At 38.8% G+C, this 21990-nt stretch overlaps 2 protein-coding genes across 6 annotated transcripts in view; one reads left to right on the forward strand and one right to left on the reverse strand.

Moving 5' to 3' along the window:
- LOC119480700 (centromere protein Q) overlaps window positions 1-7830 on the forward strand; it is a 10688-nt gene extending 2858 nt beyond the window's left edge. For 2 of the 3 annotated variants that reach the window (XM_037757234.1, XM_037757218.1), the window contains exons 4-8: window positions 1061-1129; window positions 1653-1785; window positions 3715-3834; window positions 5672-5746; window positions 6144-7830. In XM_037757234.1, the coding sequence (XP_037613162.1) occupies window positions 1061-1129; window positions 1653-1785; window positions 3715-3834; window positions 5672-5746; window positions 6144-6323 (577 nt within the window). In that variant the 3' untranslated portion in view covers window positions 6324-7830. The remainder of the gene's footprint in view (window positions 1-1060; window positions 1130-1652; window positions 1786-3714; window positions 3835-5671; window positions 5747-6143) is intronic. The other variant, XM_037757226.1, reaches the window with a different exon arrangement.
- Window positions 7831-7916: 86 nt separating this feature from the next.
- LOC119480681 (C5a anaphylatoxin chemotactic receptor 1) lies at window positions 7917-21092 on the reverse strand. Of its 3 annotated transcripts, none has more exons than XM_037757206.1 (3): window positions 20924-21092; window positions 10228-10371; window positions 7917-9866 (listed from the first exon to the last, which is right to left on the reverse strand). In XM_037757206.1, the coding sequence occupies exons 2-3, from the start codon at window positions 10357-10359 to the stop codon at window positions 8907-8909; spliced, it is 1092 nt and encodes a 363-aa protein (XP_037613134.1). In that variant the 5' UTR covers window positions 10360-10371; window positions 20924-21092; the 3' UTR covers window positions 7917-8906. The 3 variants fall into 3 exon arrangements, with proteins under 3 accessions (XP_037613134.1, XP_037613118.1, XP_037613125.1); XM_037757190.1 differs by lacking the exon at window positions 20924-21092 and adding an exon at window positions 11394-11484; XM_037757197.1 differs by lacking the exon at window positions 20924-21092 and adding an exon at window positions 11019-11317.
- Window positions 21093-21990: the final 898 nt, after the last annotated feature.

Here is a 21990-nt window from a genome sequence, read left to right on the forward strand (position 1 = left end):
CAGAGCAAATTCTACCTTTACAAAGCTTTGATTGACACTGTCAGAGAGAACTACAGTATAAGTTTATTATTGAGGTTGTAGTTTGCAGTGGTGTTGAACTGGACTGCATTATATTGAGAGGTGTTTTCTAATGTTTTGCACACCCCATTTACAAACATGAAACTGTGACCTTAGTTATAAACACGCAGTTGAATTAACACCTCTCCAACTGGCCATTATAAGCCTCGTAAAGGTAGCATATGTGGCAGAGCTGTTGCACTGGATTGCATTAGATTATCAGTGTACTTAATAAAGTGAGTGTGTCTTCTGACATACGTATGTATTGTTCATAGAGCAATAAACTGGCCATCTTATTGCAGATATGTGTTGGTATTGTTGTATACATATGTCAACTGATGAGTAACAATAGATTGCAGCACGGAAATGCCAACTAGTTCAGAGGTCATTTAGATTTTTTTTTTTACATAGTTTGTTCAACAGAGAGCACTGACTAGTTTATGTGTCATTATCAGATTTTTAAACTCCCAAATATTGATATCGGCCTCAAAAATCCAGTATGGGTCGGGTCTAGGGCTGTCCCGAATATCGATTTTTTTGGGCTTCGAAGCTTTGGTGAGAAATATTCGACGGTATTCAAAGCTTCACGCCGCAAAAGTCTGTCTCCATCTTCCCTGTTTCAGTGCCAGGGATAGTGCTGCTGTCACACCACTGCACACACGCACACCTCTACACACAACAACAGCGATATCCGTCTGAGAATAACTAATAATAATTAATGTTGAATATGAATAATGTGGGATTATTCCTTATTTCATGTGCTATTTTTGGATTTATACTTTATTATTGCATACTTATATAAACAAAACAACAACAAAAAAATCCAAAGCATTCCAGTACTGATTTGGAGGTTTAATACCAAGACAGTGGTCAAAGCTTCGAAGCATTCGGGTCAGCCCTAGTCGGGTCAGTATAATTGAACCCATTTACTAGGAGGCACTCTACTGCCAATGAATAGCAGTCAAAATCAACTTTGTAATGACACTTTGATCTGTTTTCCCAGAGCAACTTTTCCTTTGAGACTGAAAGAGAAGAAAGAGAGGCAGGAACATCTGAACATACTGAAAAACAGGTAATTTCTGAGAAGTCAAAAATTAAGATGATGATGAAAAGTTCCGGTCATACACACCATCATTTCCTCAAGGGAAATGATGGTGTGTATGACAATGTTTCTGATTGGTCATATGCTGCAAACACCGCCCCGTTATATGTAAATACGCCCATAGCTAGATTGGGAAACTCTGGGTTGACTTACCGAGTTGATAACCACCGCCGTAGGGCCGCTCAGCATGATTGCAGTTGTTGGGTTTAGTGATGCAAGATAATGAAAAGATACTGTGCGTATGTTGAACTTGCTTCGTAGTACAGGCCTTTGCGCCCTCAGTGACATTTAACGAATAAGAGGAAGTAAAAAGTGATGTAAGAACGTATCATCATGATACGACTCCAGTGAAAATTGAATGAACATAAATTATCACCCAAATCCTCAATTTGATCTTCAAGTATTGAGTAGAAAAAAAACCTTGATTGTCAACGATCATGTTTGATCAGTTTTTTTTAGTTTTTTTGTTGACATATTTCCCAAACGTTTTTAGGTTTCTTGCTCAATGTGCAGAGCTCAAAGTTCCAGTGCAGAAACAAAAAGATTTGGAGCATTCATCTCAACGTCTCAACAAAGAGGAGGCCAAGAACTCAGTGGTTGGAAAGACGACTCTGAGCGCTCTGGAGGTGAGAAACACTGTAGTGTGAGAAGCTAGACTGTGATACTCTGTGTGAAATGTAAAAAATGTAACTTATAATTTATTTTTACATGCAGTTAGTGCTGAAACAATTAATTGATTAGTATTTCGATGGAAAATTAATTTACAACAATTTTGGTAATCCATCCATCATTTAAAGGAACAGTGTGCAATAATTGGGGGGATCTATTAGCAGAAATGGGAAATCATATTAATAAGTATGTTTTCTTTAGTGTCACGGAGCCAGTCGCCATGTTTCTACAGTAGCCCAGAACGGTCAAACCACTGTGTTAACTTTTCCTGCTTGGGCCGCAGTCAATAACGTTACTCGCTCCGGAGTTAGCACCCGTCACTCCACTCAGTTGCTGGAAAACAAGACACGGGAAATCTCTGTTGGTCTTGAGGAGCTGCAGCATTTATTTCTGCAGAAACTGCAACTTCCACTGTACATTCACTTGATATTCTCAGAGCTAAACTAACTCTGTCTTCTGCTCCACCAGCTCACTTGTTCGCTCACACACATTCGCCACCACTCTCTCTCTCTTGCTTCAACACTCACTACACACATACCCACACACTCTTCGTACTGACTCTGCTATTCTCCAAACCACCTATGCCAGTTATTTTCAAAGTGGGGTCCGTGGCACTCTGTCAGGGGGTCCACGAATTCATTTGCTGTATCATTAAAAAGTGCATATCTGCAGATGGGGATCATTCTAGCCAGGCCGCATCATCACAATAAAACAAGCATATATGTCCATTACTCTCACCCACATTAGCTTTGGGCCAATAGAAACTCTGATATGATGTAACACGCTGCAGTAAGTTAATTATTTTAAAGTTGAAGCACTTACTGAAAGTCAGCTTTAGACTGATACATTTAAATATCTGGATTTATTGAGTTTACGTTGGTCTTGCTACTGTTCATTTTCTGAAAGCTTTTAAGATCAATTACTTGAAATGTGGGCTATAAATGCTGTCAAGTTGAGTCCAAATGCAATTTAATGAAATCACCCTCTGTTTAAAGGTAAATAAATTATATTAACATTCAATAACATTGCAAATTTCCCCGCTGTGGGACTAATAAAGGATTATCTCATCTTATCTTACCTTAATAAGATTCAAATTGAAATGTGTTTCTGTTTATCACGATGAAACAGGTCTGAAGTATTTAGGTTGAAAAAAGTTATAGAACACAAATAGCTCCTTTGGCATCTAAGTAGAGTACAAATAGTAGAAAGCATATGCTTAATCGGTGTTACAATTAAGAGGGGGGTCCTTGGAAAATGTTCTCCCCTCTAAGGGGTACCTGGCCCCAAAAAGTTTGACAACCTGTGACCTACACTACTCTTACAACAACTGGCTCTAGATATGGCCATTCACGTTTTCACTTCGGCCACCATAGTTCTTCTACACGCTTGGCACACGGGAGAAGCTTCAGTTGGTTGCAATCTGCAACCTCACCGCTAGATGCAGTCAGATCCTACACACTGCACCTTTAAGCAAGAAGAAAGTCAAACATTTGTTGGTTTCAGCTTCTAAAAGTTAGATTTGCTGCTTTTCTTTACTATTTTAAACTGTGTACCTGTTGGTTGGACAAAATAAGCAGTTTGATATCTAATGTTCCCTTGGTCTCTGGGACTTTGCAATGGGCATGTTTCACTATGTTGTGGCATTTTATAGAAGAAATGATTAATTGATAATGCGAAAAATAATCAACACATCCATGATGAAAATAATTGTTAGTTGCAGTCCTTAATGCAATAAACGGCATTATAATCCAATAAGTACAGCTGCAATGTAGTGCAACTAATAATGTGTGTGTAAATCAGTGTATTTAATTATCTGTAATATAAGTTAGTAAACGGTGTCTGTAATTGTGTTACATGATGTCTTCTTGTGTTGTCTGGGTTTCCAGAAAGACCTGAAGGCTGTGGTCCGTGCTCTGGAGAAGATAGACGAGCAGACTGTTTCTTTACAGCATACATGCAGTATGCTGAGAGACCATGTGGAGGAGGAGGAGGAGAAAGCTAACGAGGTGCTAAACACTCACACATTCCAGCATACAGAAATAAAAAACATAACAAAAGGTCTTTGTGCCCTGAACTTTTAATATACGGTGTTATTTTGTGTATATCATTATTCCTTTATTCTGTAGTCGATTGTTTATTTGTTAAAACGAGGTAGGAGTTTCTTTGTCTGTTTTCTGCTTTGTCAAGTTTATGCTGGGCTATTTAACTAAAAAATAAAAAATTAAACCTTGGTTTATTAATAGGACTGTCAATCGAATAAAATATTTGATCGTGATTAATCGCATGATTGTCCATAGCAAAACATCAAGCATCGCAATTAATCACACATCTTATCAACATGGGAGTGGATAAATATGCTTGCTTAATGTATTTATATATGCGTATATATATTATTGGAAATCAATTAACAACACAAAACAATGACAAATATTTTCCAAAAAACCCTCACAGGTACTGCATTGAGCATATAAAATATGCTCAAAGGGCTGCCAATCGATTAAAATATTTGATCGCGATTAATTGCAAATGAATCACACATTTTTTTATCTGTTCAAAATGTACCTTAAAGGGACATTTGTCAAGTATTTAATGCCCTTATCAACATGGGAGTGAGCAAATATGCTAGCTTTATGCAAATGTATGTATATATTTATTATTGGAAATCAATTAACAACACAAAACAATGACAAATATTGTCCAGAAACCCTCACAGGTACTGCATTTAGCATAAGAAATATGCTCAAGTCATAACATGGCAAACTGCAGCCCAACAGTCAACAACAGCTGTCAGTGTGTCAGTGTGCTGACTTGACTATGACTTGCCCCAAACTGCATGTGATTATCATAAAGTGGGCATGTCTGTAAAGGGGAGACTTGTGGGTACCCATAGAACCCATTTACATTCACATATCTTGAGGTCAGAGACCAAGGGACCCCTTTGAAATAAGTTTGGAGTGTTATTTAGCCTCCTTCACGACAACTTAGTATGACATGGTTGGTACCAATGGATTTTTTAGGTTTTCTAGTTTCATGATGCCAATATCTATCACTTCACGCTTTAAAACTGAGCCTGCTAAAACCTAAAAACAGCAACTTGCGTTAATGCGTTAAAGAAATTAGTGGCGTTAAAACAAATTTGCGTTATCGCATTAACTTTGACAGCCCTATTTATTACATACAGTAGTTATTCGTCTGGCTTCCTCTTTATCCATCCTTCTCCATCCTTGTACTGGTCTACAGCATCCAACTGATCATCTTTAAATGTCTCTGCACTCAAACATCCAGACATCATTTGTAAAGTTGTTTGTTTTAAAATCTGTTTGGTCTTGATACATTATTTTCATAACGTAGCTCTTGACAAAACACTCTGGCGGGCATTTTTATTGTCATAAGTTGTTTTTTAATAATTTCCAAGTATTTATTAACTCTGACAAAAGTGTCTTTTAGACTTTATGACATTAAGTAGGCCGTTTCATTACCGTAGACATCAGAATTGAGGTGAACCAGATAGAGAAGTGGTTGACTGCATTTTGTGTCAATTTTTTAGTGTCAATTTTCTTTGTCATTTTGACGTCTTGCTGATTCCGTTGAACCGCATGTTGAAATGTGGCTGTTGTGTGGGAGATGACATAATAGATTAATTCTTGAGGAAATAGGTCTGAGCAATAACAGGAAACGTCTTATCAGTTTTCTAATACACGTGAATCATAACGAGGCAGAGATTTGCAGCGTTCTTACTGCACTTCTGTTACTGTCTTTCATTTATCTCATCTATTACATGACGAGATAAAGATGTAAAATTGTACTCATGAATTTCCGCTCTACCTCTCTGTATTCACACAGCTCTTACAGATAGCTGCACAAGCAGAACTCAACCTTCCACCTCTACCTCCACAAAAAGATGAAACAACATTAGAGGTGAGTATGGGTGGTGCACAAAGCACACTTTCAGGAAATCTAGTATGAGCTTGACTTGTCCCTGTTGCACAACAGCTGCAGCATTCATATTGCTCAGTTACTTTTTATGAATAAGATGTCAAAATGTCTGACTGGACACTTCCTCTGCAATCTTACCGGAAAGTCTAAACATGTTCTCTGTTGTGCAAATTCTTTGTGATATTGTGAAAAAATATTTCTTACGAAAGGCAGAGAGAGAATGTGGTTTTGTATTATCTGAGTTGATGTCATCTACAGGATAATGCTTCGTTCTTGTTTCAGTTTCAGGGAACACTTTCCAAAAACACTGTCAATACTCCACTTTTACTAGAAACACACAAAATCACACAGCAGTGCTTAATATTTTTGTTTTCCTCAGGCTCGATTGAGAAAAATCATACCAGACAGTGACTCTGAGACCACCGCCCGGAAACTGGGAGAAATCCTACAGAAATCAGAGGCCATTGAAGATGACCAGGCGCTGCTTCTAGAGGCACACAAACAAGCAGATCAGCTCTTCAGCCCTGGCTTCACCTTGCTCAGTGGTGCACCTTGTTGAGACGGAAACCACCAGTTCCCTGCTTACACAGGTCTGAAATATATATATATATTTTTCTTTTTTAAGGACATTTATAGATGTACGAAGTTTGCAAGTGTGCACACATTGTTGAGAGCTTTGGTGTTTGAGGAAGTATTACTTGGTCTTAATATTACTCAGTTCTACTTTTTTGTGGTTGTGGAATACCTGCAACAAAATGAAAAAATTGCAGCCACTATGTGAAAAATAAGGAAATGTCCAACTTTGGTGGCAACAGTAGTACTAAAAAAAAGAGACACTGAGGCAGACAGCAAATTAGTAATTATTTGAAAGAAAAGTTTAAACCATTCAGTTTCTTTAAGTTTGGAAAAACAATTTGGTAAAATACAAGGAGCATCATATAAGCAGATAAATTAAGACAAAAACTGACATTAATTTCTACTTCTTTCTCAATAAACCATTTTCTTTATTTCTTTTTTTTTATTATGTTTTGGAGTTTTTAAATATTGGAAGCTAAGGCAGCTACAGAGGCAGACTGGAAACAAGGGGAGAGGGGGAGGGGTGTGATATGAAACAAAGGTCAGCACTGTGGAGAGAATTGAACCACGCATGTTGCGGTTAAGGGTAGGCAATATGTCGAATATACTCAATGTATCGCGGCTTGTTCCATGTGGGATGTAGGGGTGTGTGTTTTTGGATCTGGAGGGAAGCAGGGAACAGAGAAAGAGCCTGCGGAGACCAGAAGAAGGGAAGCGCCAAAACAAGTTTATACGTGTTCAGGTCGGAAAAGGTGATGGAAGATGCAAGCATCCACTTCAAAAAAGAAGTTACCGCTTTAATAATCTTCACAATCTCTGAACATATGACACATACTGGTTTTGAACTACCTGTGGGAAGAATGAACATGTAAGAGTCTGTCCACTCTGGATAAAAAGCTCTGTTTTCGCTGTCCACTTTTCTCTTTTCAAAGCACACCACCTTTTTCTCCAGCTGTTGCCTCTTGTCTCGTCTCTCCCATGTGTGTCTGTCTCACTCACTGACACGAGTCGCAATGCTTATCAGAACGCACTGATTTGATTGGCTGAGTAGCATGACGTGAGAAGATTTACAATGCATGGTTTGTGAGTTTCCTGGGCCGCTAAACCAGTGCCGTAAAGAAACGATCTGTCAAAATGTAATAATTCTCAATAATTAAGCGGTTATAGGTCCAATGTATATCGCGATATAGCCTAAAAATATCGAGATATTATTTAGAAACCATATCGCCCAACCCTAGTTGCGGATATGTGGTATACGCCTTAACCATTCAGCTACCCGTGTGCTCCTTCTCTAGTGCCCTGCCCTCAGTATTTTACAGCATTCAATTATATATAAGTGATTAAATTATAATTAAATTGACTGTTGCACTTGTTTTGTTTTCTTTAGTAGAAGATTTTCCAACTTCTCCGTAGTCGAGCCTAAACACCAGAACACATAAACTTCATTAAACAAATACTATACTTGTAAATAAAGACTAACTGGTTGTTCATAATTGAAATTCTTCCCTGTTGGACCTTGAAGACCTGAGTGCATGCAGATGTGACTGTATGATCAGGTGTAATTAAACAGATGCCATTTAAAGATTTTTTATTTTTTTTTATTATTCATGTTTTTAGAAAGAAAATAAATGTAAAGTGCTACCATTAATGACAGAATAGATGTGCTTTTATAAACAACAAACAATAATAAAGCTACCTGTGCATAAATGAAGTCCAGTCAGTACATACATTCACAATGAGATAATGACCTTGCAATATTATTTACATTCTGCTCAGCATGTTGTGCTTCAGTCCTCTAAGAGTCTATAGCCTTATAGTACGTACATTCATTGGTTTGTTAGGTACAACCAGTACCAGATGCATAGACTACGACCTGTTTTATTCTGGACATCTTGAGCATGAGTTCAGCAGATTGATGGATCTGACTCACTGATAAAATACATTCAGTATCACATTCCTTGGACCATAGTAGAGATATAGTACATGCAAGCTTTACGGTGCGTTATCTTGGAGTCCACATGACATATTAGGTTTACCCCGGGGCCAGGAAACTGGCACTGAAATGATTATGTGTTCACTTTGGCTTGTTATTTACAATGAAGGTGTTCCCTGCCCATGAACCAACGGACAAGATGATTCATGAATTCATTTTTATGCCCAATTATGACCCTGCCTTCAGCGTGTCGCAACAGAAGCTGCATTTCTGAAGTCTTCAGTCATGTACTTTTACTGATGACGCTTACATCCAAATATCTTCTTGTCCTTACCTGAGAGTAGAAATACATGGCCTGGTTCAGTTTTTGTCTGTCAACAGGATTACATCTCTACATTTAGGGAATGTAACATTAATGACATTCAGTTATTTCTCCATTTGCTGTGGCTTTTGGACTCATTTTTAAAACGATGGCCTAAAGCACGTGCTTTGCTTTACAGTAACTCAAACTCGTCTTTGATTTATTTAGACAGGTAACTATTTTGGGGGGTGTGAGCAAATTGCGCAAATGGAGAAACCAACCAGTCAAATATAAAAACTACTCGAAATCTAAAAACATTGTTGACCTCTTTGTTACATCTGTGAGTTCTTAAGTGAGTTCTTGAGTGACTTCCTTCTGATGGAATCCATGGATTCATCGTTGAAAAGTCTTTCAATCGTGGAGACTACTGACATTCTGATAGCACGGCCTAAGCCTCGGGCAGCAAACACATACAGCACCGGGTTAAGAGCACACTTGATGTACACCAGGAACAGAGATACGTATTTGCCATAAAATGCTGCGTTATACAGCGACTCCCGTTTAGGCGGTCCCTTGGCTAAGGTCAGAAGGAACCGACAAACAAAATATGGCACCCAGCAGGTGAGGAAGAGGAGCATGGTGAAAAACAGCATGTGGTACATCCTGGTCATCCTGCGGGCAGTTGAAGGGTTGGTGGAGGAGGTCGGTGTTAAGGGCACTGCTTTCTGAACGGTGAGCAATACAGCCAGGTTGCTTCCCAAGAACACCAGCAGGGGCAAGATGAAACCAACTATTGTTTCTGTGACAAACAGCGGCATGTTAGACTCCCCACTCTCCACGCAATGGTATGTCCCGTTTATGTCACTCAGGAAGGCATAGTGGAGGTACGGGGCCGACAAGATGGTGGCTATCAGCCATAAGATCCCACAGGCCAGAGGAACAGCCCAGGCGGGGCGTCGCAGTCGAGCCCACACGGGCCTCAGCAGACACAAGCATCGCTCCAGTGCCACGGCACAGAGAAGGAAAGCGGAGGCGTATAACCCCAGGCCTCGCAGGAAGATGATCACGTGGCAGAAGACACGGCCGAATGGCCAGCTGTAGTTGTTAGCGACGTAGCCCAACATGAGGGGAGTACGCAGGAGCAGCACCAGGTCAGCCACGGCCAGGTTCAGGACATAGATACGGAAACTGCTGGCAGCTCGCGTCTCCTCACTGCTACCTCTGCGCCCCACGTGACGATTACGCCGCAGTCCAAGTGCCCAAACCACCAGCCCATTCAGAGATACACCCACCTAGAGAAATCAAGAGAACCAATTTAAAGCAATATCTATTAGATATAAAGCAGCTACACATTTACTGTACAGATATGAGAGTGGTATCATCAACTCAACTAACTCGGCAAAAAAGCGAAAGAGTATTTCCCAAAATGTAGAATTATTTTTTTCTTTAAAATACATTAAGAGCACAATAATTTACATAAATTCAAGCTGACAGTCTTTCAGTGGCTCTGAACAAGGTTGTGTTTGTGGCCCCCAAACCTCATAACCAACAGGTGATCCCAACTATTATTATATAACATTATGCAGCTCCTTTGTCAATGTGTCCAGCCCTATGTGTAGTGGTAGTGTACAATATTTATAGAGGATTTCTCACCAGGAAGATGAGCAGAGTAGCTACTATTTGGATTCCTCTCACTGCCTCCTTCTGCCAGGAGCTGCTGGAGGCGTTGTGGTTGGCTAAAAGCTGGTTCACTGCATTCAACTGTGTCCCATTCATTTCGGCCATTGCGGTGATGAGCTGAAACACAGTAGACATTGATTTGATGCCACAGATGCATAGATTTTGTAGCAATTTTTTTCTCCTCTGAAATTTGACAGGAAATGTAAAATGTTGCAAATTGAAAGCAATCATTTTACCACTGACGAAGATGGAGATGTGTAACATGGATGATTGCATGGATTTCACATGTGTCGGTTGCCTAAAATGCAGACAGACTGATGTCCACATCACACACCACAGACTTCCTTCCTTTATCTCCGTTTTGTGTTGTTGCTGAGAAACTTTTCTGTGTTGCAGCACATACTAAAAGATAAAATATCAACTGCATATTTTATCTTTTAGTTTTTTTGCAACACAGTGAGTGTAGCACTGCAATCCATGTCATATCTCTTCAACTCCACCAAACACACTTGTTTTTAGCACTTAAGAGGACATTGCATCGACTTACATTCATTTGCTGGATACTTACCTTAACCATAACCATAACCATAACCACCATGTTTACCCCCTAACCCTTCCTTTACCTTTTGAAAATCTAATGGTCAAACACACAAGAACCAGCTTTTTGTCCGCAAATGAGAGTTGAATCTCCACATGTCCATATTGACACCATATTTTTGTCCCCACAGCATGACTAATACAAGCACACACATACACATACTTACAGGACTTGTGTCAGGTGTTGTATTAGCAGTAATGATTACAGAGGAATAAATCTGTTATATTTTCCTGCAGCCCCAGGGCCCTGCCTTCATGCACATCTAGACCGGGCCTGTTTGTGTGCAGCTGCAATGAGATCAGCATGCATGCAAACACTCCTGCGTTAATGAACACACCTCTTTTGGTCTCCACACAGTAGAAGCACCGCTAACCTTTGTCAAAGTTACTGATTGCAGTTGTGGTTCCCGTATTAAAAGCTAAAATTTCTGATTTCTAGAATCTACAGTAACCAAGAACTTTAGGATTTACAATCTATCTGTGTTTTTAAAAAGCTGCTTTACATCATTTGGAAGTTAATATAAAAAGAGTTTGCTTCTTACCTGCATTATTTGCCTCTGTGTGGGGGGGAAATGGAGCAGCAGATAAAGAAAGAAGGAGTGCCTACAGGCTGTTATAAGAACAATCTCTCCCTCTCTCTCTCTCTCTCTCTCTCTCTCTCTCTCTCTCTCTCTGTGTGATTGCAACACACACTTCTTCCTATGAACATATCTATAAACATCAAAACAGTAGTGTCGTTAACATTTCTCAACGAAATGTCAGTTCCTGGTACAGAGTTGCGCATTAAACTTCTGACTATTAACTTCTGTGAAATGGTTAAAACGTGGTAGATAGCATTTTAAAAGATTATTAACTTTTAGATTTCTATGATTGTATACAATTTTCTCTTCAGTAAGGAACCTAATTAGTGTGCTCACTTCGGTGGTGCATATTCACTTTACTTCTTTATGCTGTCCTTGAACTGAGGATGCATACAGTATATAACTTTTCATTTCATTTTTTTTTGTCTGTCTGTGTGTTGCTCCATTAGACAATGAGACTGTGAGAAGCTAAGAGTGGCAAATGTCATCAGGGTGTGAAACCACTAAGAAAAAAAAACTAAAAACTAAAGAAAACTGTGGTTTGTTGAATATCCTGCAGTCACTGCTGTTCACCATAGATACTGATCTTATAATTAGAGCTGGTTGACTAGGAGATTTCCGGTCTCTTTTAAATGCACTGAATACTTTTCAGCTAAAATGAGCATAATTAGACCTTATGTAGGTGTAATTTCCTACCAGAAGTCTGGCGATATTTTAAATTTTGTTATTGTCTACAAATCCCAAGAAAAGACCAAAACAATTGTCGGTCTCTCAGTAATTTTTGATTCTCTGCCTCAAGCCGATTCATTTCTTCTGAAGAGGTCACAATATATACTAATAATAATTAGTAATTTATTAATAATTTCCTAAAACAGCTGGGTATTCATTTTGAACAAATGTTACTCAAAAAGGAATATATACTGGAAAAACAAAGTTCGGAAACTTATGTTTGGTGGATTATTTCTCTGTTGTATCAATGCTTATGGTCATTGTATTTTACATCGTTGGAAAGCCTGTTTATTTACCTTCGCAATGATGTCCCACTTGTGAGGATCATGCATTTGTGGGATGAGCAGCACAGCTGATTATGTGGGTAGCGCCCAAGAAAAATTTGCCAAAATGCTCTGCCAATGGTAAACAGTGTATTCTCATGAGGCTACCGGGAAGCCTGCAATGACTGCCCTTCACCGTCAGGCCCGTTTGCGCTGGTGTCGACAACACAGACAATGGAACCTGAACATGTGGGGGAATGTCATGTTCAGTGATGAGTCCAGGTTCTGTCTGCCAAAGTTGGATGGCAGGGTCAAAGTATGGAGACGACGTGGAGAACGCTATGCTGATTGTAGCACCGATGGAGTAACAGCTTTTGGTGGTCGGCATCTCCCTCACTGGCAAAACAAGGCTTGTCATCATTGAAAGCCATCTCAATGCAGTGAGATATCAGGATGAGATTCTGCAGCCAGTGGCGATCCCATATCTCCACAATCTGGCACCTAACTTCATCCTCCAGAGATGACAACGCTCACCCCCACAGAGCCAGGGTTATCACAGACTACCTCCACAATGTGGGAGTAGAGACAATGGAACGGCCTGCCAAGAGTCCACACCTCAACCCAATTCAACACTTGTAGGATCAGCTTAGGCGTACTGTACGTGTTAGAGTGACCAACACAACCTCGTTGGCTGACCTGCAACGAATCCTGGTTGAGGAATGGAACGCCATCCCACAGCAACGTGTGACCAGGTTGGTGACCAGCATGAGGAGGAGGTGCCAGGCTGTTGTGGCTGCGTATGGATCTTCACACCCGCTACTGAGGCTCCTGACGGTATATTAAATTAATAAAGTGTAAAATAGCCAATATGTCTTGTTTGTTCCTGTTACTGATAGAGAGTGTAATCATCCAATCCACCAAACCACTCAAAACAAGAGTCAATACCAACAGGAGAATACACTGTTTACCATTGACGGAGCATTTTGGCAAATTGTTCTTGGGCGCTACCCACATAACCAGCTGTGCTGCTCATCCCACACATGCATGATCATTACAAGTTGGACATCATTGCGAAGGTAAATAAACAGGCTTTCCAACCATGTAAAATACAATGACCATTAGCATTGTAACAACAGAGAAATAATCAACCAAACACAAGTTTCCAAACTTTGTTTTTCCAGTTTATATTGCATTTGTTGGAGACTTTTTCAAACACAGATTTGGAGCTTTAGTAAGTATTTACAGCAGCAGGACGGTGAGTGTGGGATTGACCCAAAATAAACCACAGTGCCCATGTTTATGGTAATAAAAGAACATGTCATCCAGTGCAACAGTGTGGCTCATTAATGTGTTTTCAATAGTTTTTGGAAAGACAAAAACTTGTAAGGATCAATTCCTTTTTGGTTGTGGTCTTTTACACTTATCCTTTAACATAAAATGAATTAGATGAAAAAAAAGGATCTTAAATCAGTGTTTGCTTTAATTACAACTGACTGTGCTGTTGTGAGCGGTTGTCATCTGAACTGAAGCCACTGCAGACATTTGAGTTTTACTAATTATGCTGCAATAGTTGACCTTCACCAGTAGATGGCAGTGCTGCTCATTTGATAAACAATGAGGAAATCTAATCAGTCATTTCTGTCTTGGATGTAGTTTTTAGGATTTAGAGGCTGAATTTATTTGTGATGACTCTAAATACACAAGCAGCTTTAAAGGACACATGTAGAATGAATTAGACAATTGCTTCAGTCATTTTTAGGGGATTTAATGGTCACATTTGATAAGTATTGAAATATATTCTTTTTCAAATGTCTGTGTCCCGAAAAAGGAACTTTTAAGCCGCTTTTGTTAATCAGTCACTTTAAAGCTAATTCAACATGTATGAATACAAAGATAATCTAGATAATTAGAAGGCATTTAGGCTTTATTAAATTAAAACATTACTGTTTGTTTTTTGTTACTGTAATCAGCTTGTCGTTGTTCATTTATTCACAGCAAAAACAAAAATTCCCTGCAAAATCAATGTTTATTTATTTATTTATTTATTTATTTATTTATTTATTTATTATTTATTATAAATTTGTATTATTATTTTCCATTCTGTTTTCAGTACCACCTTCAAACCATGGACACAACTATTAATCAATGATCACAAAATACTTGAGCAGGAGTAGAAGTATGAAACAATTTCATACAGAAAACCATTTCACAGAAGCAGACATTGAGGTTATCATCATCACATCACAGGCTTTCTGAATTAAGTATTCATGTTCACATTGCTAGTCAATTTTACTGTGTTATTTGTTTATTTCTGTTTTAATCTTCCTTTAATCATTCTCACATCAGCTGAGTGGTTACAAAACAATAGGCTAATGAAACCATCAGTGGTGGAAGAAATATTCAGATCTTTTACTTAAGTAAAAGTAGCAATACTACAATGTAAAAAATACACGTAAAGGTCCTGCATTCAAAATCGTACTCAAATAAAAGTACGAAAGTATTATGCCTAGCGTCAAAATACTTAAAGTACCAAAAGTAAAAGTATTCATTATACCCATTTTAGAATCATATATATTATATCACTGAAGTATAATTCAGTAATTCATCAAATTAATGTAAAGGTGGAGCTAATTTTATTTGCTTTATACACTGCTGGGTATCTTAACCTATATTAATACATAATAATTTCTTAGTTGATTTATATTTTGTATTAATAACATATATCGGCAAATTAACAAGTAACTCAAATGATCAAGTAAATGTAGTGGAGTAAAAACTACAGTATTTTCCTCCAAAATGTAGTGGAGTAAGTATAAAGTAGTAATTAATTGTACTTAAGTACAGCGCTTGAGTAAATGTACTTAGTTACTTTCCACGACAAACCAATTTAAACACTTATTAAAGTAAAAAAATCCCTGAAAAAATCAACAACACAATAAGACATCAACAAAACAAGATCAAAATGTATTTTGATTACACATCCATAAGGGAGCCATATTCATAAATGGCCATTCAACATTTCCAATAGATTTAATATTAATTTATTATGATTATATTTAGGTTTTGAAATATAGATGTGAGGATCTGAAACATGTTATGCTTTTGAATGGATACATTAAAATAGATGCAGTGTGGAGGTCACTTAATGCTGTCCGCTTAATCTTCTTAGCATTTGGTTTGATTGATATAAATGTTCTGATGGTTGGCGGCGACTATAAGGAGAAACAAAAAATTAACAGGCTTTATTTGTTTGAACTAATATCTTTCAAACATAGAGAACTTAATCAAATTAAGTCTGAATCAGAAGCAGTTTGTAGCTGAAATGTTGTCATGATTACAAATTTCCATGATATCTAAGTGACAAAACCTCATTAGTATAGCCTATTAGTTACATGAATGTTACATGAATGTGTAAATATGTTGTTATAAATATTGACTGATTTATGTTTTTTTCATTTAACCATTTAAAGGGTTAGGGTTTGTAACTTTTTACACGTATAAATCTACAGGGTCGGTTTCCAATGCGTGCTCGCGTTTGGCTACGCTGTTCAGACTGCTCCTCTGCCTGCCTGCCTTCACTCACACAACGCACGCGTTCTCGCTTCACCTCACATTTATGTGCGCACACTACACACTGCAGAAGACTTCGTAGCTCTGAGAATATCTAGTGAATGTACAGTGGACATTTGTGCAGAATTAAATGCTGCAGCTCCTCCAGACCAACAGAGGTTTCCCGTGTCTTGTGAAGTGACGGGGCTCTGCAGCGAGTCACGTTATCGTCTCCGACCAAAACTCCAGTGTCTCCCCTGTTCCCTCCGGCCGCGGTCGGGAGGCTAAAGCAGGAAAAGCCAACACTAGGATCAGCAGTGATTCATGGAGAGACCTTCATCTGGTCAGCTAACATTATAGAGTAATATCGTGGTTTTAGTTGAAGTGTGTCTCCTCACTGTTTTGAGTGATGCTCGTTCATGTCTATTTAGAGCGAGCAAGCGTGAGCCCGACGCTGACTTTCGTTGACTTCACGGCCACAGGTGTCGCTGTTAACAAGCATTTCTAAAAGTTACAAGCAGTCCCTTTAATACAGTCAATAAGTTTCATATTTTTTTTTAATCTTTTCTCATTTAAAGGACCAGAGTGTATCAATTAGGGGGATCTATTGACAGAAATGGAATATAATATTAATAAGTATGTTTTCCTTAGTATATATTATATTTATGTGAGGACCAGCACCTACGCAGGGAGCACCGTCCCTTGTAGGTGTGGTTGAGGGGAGCTTCCTGCCTTCATAAGGGCAGGTGTGGGTGATTAGAGTCTCTGTGTCTGACTCTGGGTAGATGTGTGGCAGGTCAACACTGTTTGTCAAGGTAAGGGAGAGATTTTGGGAGGGAAAAATGGCTCTGCTTTATAGTGAGTTTAACCACTTCCTTTGTATATAGATTTGTAGTGCCGCTGTGTCCTGAGCCGTCCAGAGTGATGCTCTGTTACCCCATACTGAAAAGGTATGTTACAGAAACACTTATGTCTGTTAATTTCATATCATATCTTAAGAGTAGTATGGTCAATCTAACCTTTTTAGGGAAAGATTCAGCCTTTTGCACCTCCCCCGGTTGAGCCACAGCAGAGCCAGTGAAGTAGGGTCCTGAGGAGTAAGGTAACTAAAAGTAGGCTGGTAATGTAGGAGGGTTACTCCCTCCGAGGTATTCCTACAGGTATATTTGATATTTACTATATCTCCCTTCTTTTTTCAGATTTTAGCTAGACTGCTGCTTTGCCTCGGTGTATTTCACACCGAAGCCTGATTGACTACTGATTGTTCTGCATGGACTAAAAGAGACTGTGTCCAGCTGCTCCTTTGTTGATTTGGACATATCCAAGTCAGACTGCTGTATACTGGTGGTTATTCCTTGAAATACTTTTTAACTTTGTAAACCTGAACCAACTGATTAACATTACTTTGTATTTGTTTTTGTTCTTCCAGGCAGTGGGAGACCTGCGGGGAGTAGACTAGTCGTGGTATTTCCCCTCTCTTCGCATGCCGTGTGGTCGGCCCAAAAGGGTGATAGTAACTTTTTACAGTTTCATACATTATCTATTTGCAGTGATGGTTGCTGTGTATAGAAATAGTTCATAGTGTGCTCATGTGGTGAGTTTAAAGAGGTGTCATAATAGAAATTCCCCGCAGACAGTACCCTGCCTTAGTATTTGGCATTTTTTAGTATTCTTTTTGGGTTCTAATTTAAAAGAGAGGACAGTTGGAGTTTTTATGGGAAAACTGTTTTAACTATTATTGTTGAATAAATATTGTTAACTTTTGATTGTTTTCTCCTTTTTTAGGATATCAATTTCTAATTGTTTTTTAACCTTTAACTCAATAAATTTGGTAATGTTGAACTGAATGCACGTCTCCCGCTCGTGAATCTGTGAATTTATTGTTGTCAACACTCAAGTAATTGAAGCCTGTGGGTCTCTGCCGTAGCATTGCATTGGCCATTCTCTATACTGTTTTGGGTTACATTCAGATTTATGTATAATCACCTGAAAATAAAAATTGTGTTTTTCGTTAGCTTGGAATGAGCCGTTCATATCTACATAGGGAGCGGATCAACTCCACGGAGTCCTCCATGTTGCACTGCCATGTTTCTACAGTAGCCCAGGACGGACAAACCAAACTGTTTACTTTTCCTGCTCCGGCTGGAGTCGACAACGTTATTCGCTCCAGTCGCCGCCGCTCTCTCTCTTGCTTCACCTCTCACTTCCCACGTAGACACACACTCATCCTCCAGACACTAATTTGTGATTGAAAACCTGGACATAACTGCAATGTATGAAGTGATTTGAGCTTATAAACTCAGAAAGTTTGTCATTGAAACGTCCCGAATCTTTTCTTTTTGTTTTTGTTCTGAAACATTAAAAAAAATAACATTTTACTCAATTGAATTATTTCTTTCTAACTTACTTATATAAATCCTCTAACAGGTAAACATCTTTATACATTCATTTAGAAAAAAAAAGGGACTTTTTGTTGTACAAGTACTCCTAGTATTTAAGTTTCATTGAATCAGTTGATGGGGACTATCCATTCCAATAACCCCAAAAGTTGAGAAGTGTGCGTATATTTAAAGTAGGCCTATATGGAATTGAATCATAACCAGCGTTGGTCTTTCCACCTCCCACACTTCCTTTAAACCTGCTAATTATAGCGACAGGGGAAACCAAGCGGTTGTCGTATGTCGCTGTGAAAGAGCAGGAATGAAAGACAACTCTGTCCTCTGTTGATCTAGTGTTTATTAATAGTTTCACTTTGCTTTGGAGAAACAACAAAAGCTGCTTTTGGTCTGAAACAGATGCTGGTAATAATATGAAAATAAACTACATGCCTCTGTCTGAAAACACATGTCACATTTTGAGGAGACACAGACAAAGACTAGATGACGGCATAGAGGAGCTGGAAATATTATCAGATGGTATCAGCTGTATGTCTGTCAGAGCCTCTCATGCATATACCACATATGACAGGAAAACAATGAAATAAAGCCCTCCGGTTGCCCACGTGGAAACACTGAAAAAGATGTGCGAAAAAAGAAAGTAATTTTGACTAGACATGAATACAATACATAAAATAATAGACAAACTTTCACACTGGCTTTCAATTCTGGTTTCCACAGTAGTAGCTCAAAAAAGAATTGAAATTAGGCAACATAATGAGTGATGATGTGATAAAGGTCTTCCTGGCAAAATGTCATGTTTTGTCCCTTCACTTTAACTTCATAGAAAGATTAGGATCTGCTTTCCACTTAACATCTAAATGTGATGTCAGTTCCTCTTTGAGTCAACAGACACACTCTTTCTCTGTCTCTCAACATGTATATTACCCCATGATATAATGTTTTCTGATCACCAGGACAATAAATAACCTTTTTGAAAGTGAAAAGGGAAACTTAAAAAGCAACTTCCTCCCTAAATTCGCAATCTATGAGAGCGAGGAGACAGAAAGCCAGACAGAAGAAGTGAGGATTGCGTTTGAAGCCTCCTCAGCTGGCATATTACACATTGTAAATTTCCAGTACATGAAGGGGAGGGTCCCTGCTGCATCTCTGCTTCTTCCCCCGCCTCCTCATGTCCTTTCAACCTTTTCCCTTCAACTACTACATCACCAATCTTTTCTAACGTGTTTCCTCTCTAACACGCTCACAGGAATGTGATGTACACGACACTGAATGAGTGTAAGAAAAAAGGTTTGCATGAAGCCAAAGTGTGCTCAGTGAGATAGTGAGAATGGATGGGGAGGCACCTTGTCTTCTCAGAAACCAAGCAGTATGAGTTGGTTACTGGGTTACCACAAGCAAACACTGCGGGCAGTGAGATTCTGGGCCAGTTTATAGGCGGCATCTGAGATATGTAACGAGGATAGTGTGCAGGATCACAGTCATTTCGTGGAAAAGGGTCTCTTTCAAAATCCCCGCTGGTGACACTCCCTTAACTGTCAAACAGAAATCCAATTCATTTCACGACCCTGCACAGTCAAAATGTTCAGTGATTGTACAGGTGGTTTGATATGAAATGGATGTGTAATATCTGTTTGAGTAAAGGTATGAAAATAATATGAGGCAGTTTTTAAAATCATTGTGACTTCAATGAAATGATCGCAGTTAGAAAATCTGTTAAAATGTTGTCAAGTTCAAAATCCTACATGATAAACTGTATGTATCCACTACCAACACTACTGACTCTTCTAATAGCGCCACCACAAGGTTATTTGTGTTTTTAGCGACATATCTTAACAAATACTGGAAAAATTGTCATGAAATTTGGTACAGATATCCAAAGTCCCAAACATGAAACATAAGGACTTTGGTGATCTTCTGACTTTTCTTCTAGCGCCACCACCAGGTCAAAATTATCATTTGTCCAAAATGTTGGTTTATGACCACATTCCTGTAAAACTAATGACATTCCCATCAGCTAGTAAAGCACTGAAGCTCTCCAGCAAATTGGTTCGCAAAAGGGTTCATTTCACGAGGCTTCATCTGGGCTTCAAATGCAAACAAAACCACCTATCGCTCAAATAGTGTAAAACAGGCAGATATATTCAAGATATGTGGCAGTGGTTTAACTGGGCAGAGCGCAATGACTGTGCTTGTGTAACTATATGAAAATGATAGATGGGAGACATTATTCGTTTTTATTCAGGAATAATAAGTTCTCAACTGTATTTCGGCTTTGGGCGTCTTCAATGACGTCATTGGTCTACAACGATACAAGCCTCGATACGTGCTTCACAGAAAATTTCCTGGATTACTCGACACACGCTCCGAAGCCTCGGCACATCACGTAACATCACTTCCCTCAGCCTCAGTGCTTGTACTTGTGTTTAGTGCTAATTAGCAAATGTCAGCATGCTAAAACACTAAGATGGTGAATAATTAACATTATATCTTCTTAAAGGAGTACTTCATCGGCAAAAATGCCCATTTGTTTATTATACTCCTCAGGTGTTACCTTTAATTCTTGGAGAGAACTTTGTTTCGTCACATGCCTCCACAGCGAACGAAGAATCCAAAAACGGAGTGAATCCTTAATGAGTTGAAGTAAATGCAGGCCAGGTTCAACAACAGCAAAACTATGTCAAAACATCCGTTTACAAACTCTCACACTCATCTGGACTCGCACGGATTTGCAATGCACCTGTGCAAGCGTGAGACGGTAGAGTAGGACGTGTTTTAAATAGTACGATTTTGGCGAAAATGGTATTTGGGAAGTAGTGAACATACGAGTAGATAAACAAGAATTGGATTATACTGCACGAGATGTGTGAGAGTTTGTAAACGGATGTTTTGATAAAGTTTGGCTTTTGTTAAACCTGGCCTCCATTTACTTCAATCCAACAAAGATTTACTCCATTTTCTGATTCTTCATTTACCGTGGAGGCATGCGAGAAAAACAAAGTTTTCTTCAAGAATTCAAAGTAACACCCGGTGAGTAATTAATATAGAAATGGTAATTTTGTGGGTGAATGTATTCCTTTAATATTGGCATGTTAGCGTCGTCATTGTGAGCATGTTAGCAAGCTGATGTTAACATTTATCTCAAACCACCAGTGTCTTAAGTACAGCCTCAAAGAGCTGCTTGCATGGCTGAAGATTTCGTGCACTGCGTTCCAAATCCACACTAACACTACTTGTGAGCAGGTTTTTAAACAGTGTGTTCACACTTGAAAAGTGACTAAATGAAGTTCACACAAACCAGAGCAATGCAATGCACAATGGAAATAGAGGAGGTGCTCCTAACTGGAAAATGTTTTAATGAATTGTGGTTGATGGTGAGACACCCACAATTTGTCTCCGGAAAGAATTTCTTTCTTGAAGAACACAAAATATGAATTAAATCTCAAAGACATTTTGCTTTCTATCTGTGAAGTTTAACTTGCAGTGTTGCTGTTTGCATGGATGTCTGACGTCGCAGATATTGCCTTATTTCCTATTAGTTTAAAGTGTTTTGATTTATTTTGTATACTAACTGCTAAATATGCTATGACGAAGGGGACTCAGCTTCAGTCTTATTTCTTA

Source organism: Sebastes umbrosus, chromosome 2 (assembly GCF_015220745.1).
Source record: "Sebastes umbrosus isolate fSebUmb1 chromosome 2, fSebUmb1.pri, whole genome shotgun sequence".
Taxonomy (NCBI): Eukaryota; Metazoa; Chordata; class Actinopteri; order Perciformes; family Sebastidae; genus Sebastes; species Sebastes umbrosus.